General features: G+C 41.1%; 1 protein-coding gene across 1 annotated transcript in view; it reads right to left on the bottom strand.

Moving 5' to 3' along the window:
• The window catches only part of LOC105298913 (guanylate cyclase soluble subunit beta-2-like), an 84,632-nt gene that overhangs the window by 76,581 nt on the left and 3,957 nt on the right, over positions 1–4,094 (bottom strand). Inside the window, exon 2 of the mRNA XM_023536718.1 lies at positions 2,014–2,087. Within this exon, the coding sequence (XP_023392486.1) occupies positions 2,014–2,087 (74 nt within the window). The remainder of the gene's footprint in view (positions 1–2,013; positions 2,088–4,094) is intronic.

Below are 4,094 nucleotides of genomic sequence, written 5' to 3' on the forward strand. Positions count from 1 at the left end.
GCTTTTCCCCAGGCAGCGTGGCCCATTTCAAAGGGAAGCCTTTGTAGTCACAGGCTGTGTTGAGCCCCAGCCCTGTGTGTGTGGCCCTTGGCAAGGTCCTCTCTGGGACTCGGTTTCCTTGTGGGTGAAAGGAGATAGTAACTGCAGTGTTTTCCTTGGGTTCTAAAAAGATCATATGGAAGGGACCTGGCTCAAAGTAAGTACTTAATATAAGACTTTTTCTTTCCTTTTCTTACTGGGTTTACCCTTTACAACATAATAGTCATTAAAAAAAAAAAAAAAAGTCTTAGAGTCTTCAAATGTTTCTCTCTCCAAAGCAGTTTAGGCGGTTAGAAAAAGAGCACTAAATTTAAGATACTGACATTGCATCCTGACCCTGTTGCCCACTTGCTGTGCAGTCCTAGGCAAATCACTTACCATCTCAAAGCCTCATTTTTCTCACCTGTAAAATGAGAAGATCTTGGCTATTTAATCTCTCAAGCACCCATCGGTCCAGGCTTTCTCCGATCGTAACTACTCAGCGTTCCCCCTTAAAATATTGGAAAATAAGGATTCTTTGCCTCTATGAGGCTAGAGCTCCTATTTCCCACCCAAACTGTGGTGCTCTGAGCAAATTTCCCCACGGATGCTATGGAATTGGCTCGGGGGAGCCCTTCTCTAGAATAAGGGGCCAGGGCACACATGTGTGAGAATCTGGCTGCTGTGAAGTGGGCTGAGCAGGCCTCGGGCTGGAGCCCCTGCCAGGCTCCTCCTGACTGTAGCCTCCTGCTTACAAGTCTCCTACACTCTCAGCTCTAAGCATTTTATTTGTAAAATGGGGGTAGGATGGGGTGAGGGAAAGTTTGCACTAAAAAATTTAAGTTGTTTTTTCACTAAAAATTTTAAGTTGTTTTTACACTACAAAAGCAACGAAAACATAAAAATAAGGAAAATAAATATTTTTTAAAAGTCAGTCATTCATCTTTCTAATTCAATTACTATTATTATTTTGGTCTCATTTTTCATTTGCATAATTTACCGAGTAGCTATGTAAGTGTGTATCTTATTTGGAGTGGGGGATTGTTTTGCATATTATATTACATTGCATATATATGTTGTATCTAGGTGTGTGTGTTTCTGTGGAAATAGATTCTCAAGAAAAAATTCTCAAGATAGGAATCACTACTTCAAAAGACTTCATCATTTTCAAAGTTTTTGGTACATGTTGAATTGCTTTCCAAAAGGGCTGCACTAATTTACTATGCCATCAGCAATTACCCATTTTGCTGCATCTTAACCAGAATTAGTTATTATCATTTAAAATTTTTGAAGATTTTCTAGGTAAAGCAGTGCTTAGTAGTTTCTATTTGCATGTCATTGATTAATGGAGGAAGCTAATTATTTTTCCATTTTTTCTTATTCCTCTCTCTTCATAGGACCACATGATTTCTGAGATTCTTTCAGCCTCATCCTCTAACTTTTTAAGGCTGGCAGCATCCAAGAAAGCAGATGGATAGCACAAGATTACAGGAATCAGGAGACTAGATGTAAATAAGAGTGTGAAGAGTTTACCGGAGGGTGGCAGAAAGGAAAAAATCTAATGGTTACCTAAAGAATACCTAAGGAGGGATTCTGGCTGAATTTAAAAAGGGATATTGCCTCTCCTGGGGGATTTTGGCAGCTCCATTTAATGTGCAGTGGAAATAATGCAGTTGCATTTTCCTCTGCAGTTAAAAAAAACAAATAAGAATTCACTCATGAAGTAAAATGTAGATTACGATTCGTATTCACATGGGGACCATGTTTGAAGGCTGGTTTAAGGGGCTGAGACTGATACTTTCCTTAACAGATAGGATACAGCAGGTGTTTCTGTATCTTCTAGGTATGTTTAAGGTACTTAAATGGATCTCCTTGGTAACAATTAACTGGCTTAATCAAAAGGTTAGTAAAAATCCATAACCCTCAAAAAAAAAAAAAAACTAGAAGCTTACCAGTCATACCAGGAATTCTTCGCCTTTTCTTTAATATACTTACTTCAATTTTTCCCACGTCTCTTCACCAAATTTCTCTATCACAAGAGATTGCAGACAGGTGTTGATAAATCCATACTAGAGCACAAAAGGAGAGGAGAAACATGGATAAAATCATGTTTCATAAAACAAAGCATAAAATCCCCAGTCCGACATCAGAGTGGTCCCTTGTAGGACAAGTGCAATGACATCCTCTTGGGGAAACAAATTATACCTTCATCCTATTTCTCGTGAGTTTTCTTGTTTAATATCTGTGCTTATTCTCGACTTAGGGAAAAGTCATTTCCATAGAGAAAACATATGAGCTAAATTTGAAATCAGATCAGAATTAGAAGTGGTTTATTGTAATCGTCTCTGAAATAGGGAATTGTTGGGCTAGAACAAAGAGTCCAAAAACACAACAGGGACAAAAGGAGTGCTTGTATGTGGGCACGAGAACGTCAGTCTCCTGGAGGAAGTGTGGAGGAAGACATAAAAAATGGAAGGAAATTAAGGGGGGGAAAAAAAACAACAATAAAGAGCACTGGGATTAACAGAAAGAATTTCCTCTTAGGATTGCTCATTTATCTGTGACCCGCCTTCTTCCCTTCCTTCAGACTTAAAAAAATTTGATAGAAAAATGAGAGTCCATAGATGCCCCTGCTTAGTGGAGGGCAGTACACCCCCCGCAGGCCACCCCACTTTCCTAACCCGGGGGCTTGTAGGTGATGGATTATATTTGAAAGTACCAAGGGAGCTCAGTTTTAAAAAGATACCTTCATAAAGTGAAGAATCCTTCTATCTCACTAACATCAGGTTCAACATTTATAAGTTTGGATCTTCATTTATGGGGTTTCGTAAAGGGGAAGAGGCCAACGCCAACAGGAAGAAGAGGGATCTTAGCTCCAGCAGCTCTTTCCTGGGAGCAGAGCGTGTGCCCCCTTCGATGTGTTTCCAGTTCCCGGTACTGGAAGTAGGTCTCCCCGCTTCTTCCATCTTTTCTTGGCTCTACCTTTCCCCATGTGTGAGCCAGTTATAAGCCCGCATCCTTGGCAGAGATGCACAGCACTCTCCAGAACTGTCTAGGACTCCCTAGAAGTGCTTAGCCTCACTGTGTCCTCACCACAGGATCGTTATGTTAAAATGTCACACACACTTTCTTTCTTTCTCTTTCTATCAACATATGTATCCAATACTTATACACACACACGCACACGCACAAACACGCACACGCACACACACATATGGGCCTGTATGTGTATATATCTACATATGTATTATTTTTACATATAAATTGTTTCCCTCTCCTTTGTTAAATTACAAGCTTCTCAGAATCAGAAAGTAAGTGTAATTCATCTATATTTCAAATTAGTGCCAGGACAGCACCTGGGACACAGCCGGCATTTAATAATACATACCGAATAAAAAAGTACTAAACTGAAGCCTCACGTCTGAATTCATGAAAATCTTTAAATATCCCCAGGCATTTAAAACCAACCCAACGTCAACATAGATATCAATTGTTTCTCCTCACTATCGTTGCAAGAGAGAACCAGGTCAGAGGAAAACACATGGCCCCTGCCTAAGCCCTGAGTGCCAGTGACATCCTCCTAACGCGTGACGAAGGAAACTGAGGCACAGAGGAATCAGCAGTCTGCTGCTGGCTACAGCTACGTGGGATAATGTTTCTCAGTATGATGAATTTTGAGTCAGAGAGACATGCGACAATACTTGGTCTTTGGTGTTTGGCAGTTCGTGAAGCCAGTGGCACAGCGAATCATTCAAGAACCCTGAGCATATTGGTCAGAGGGCAGCCCCCTCACCTCTGCTGATTATAAATATGCCTTTCTCCTGGGCGCTGAAATCAGGGGACTTTCTCTGCCACTGGAGAGAGCAAAAATGAGGCAACTGACTGGCTGGTCCACGTAATTTGTCCAGTTTATGCCACAGGCCTTTTGTATCTGCTTCTCACACAACAGGTCGCAGGGGTTCTGGGGAAGACAGACTTATCGCATTTGAGGGCCTAGTTGGAGTGGACAAGGATGACAAACAGTTCCCAAGCTCTACAACACTCAGGAACTAGCACTGTTAAACTAGTCAGACCAT

This window comes from Pteropus vampyrus, unplaced genomic scaffold, assembly GCF_000151845.1.
Source record: "Pteropus vampyrus isolate Shadow unplaced genomic scaffold, Pvam_2.0 Scaffold167, whole genome shotgun sequence".
Classification (NCBI taxonomy): domain Eukaryota; kingdom Metazoa; phylum Chordata; class Mammalia; order Chiroptera; family Pteropodidae; genus Pteropus; species Pteropus vampyrus.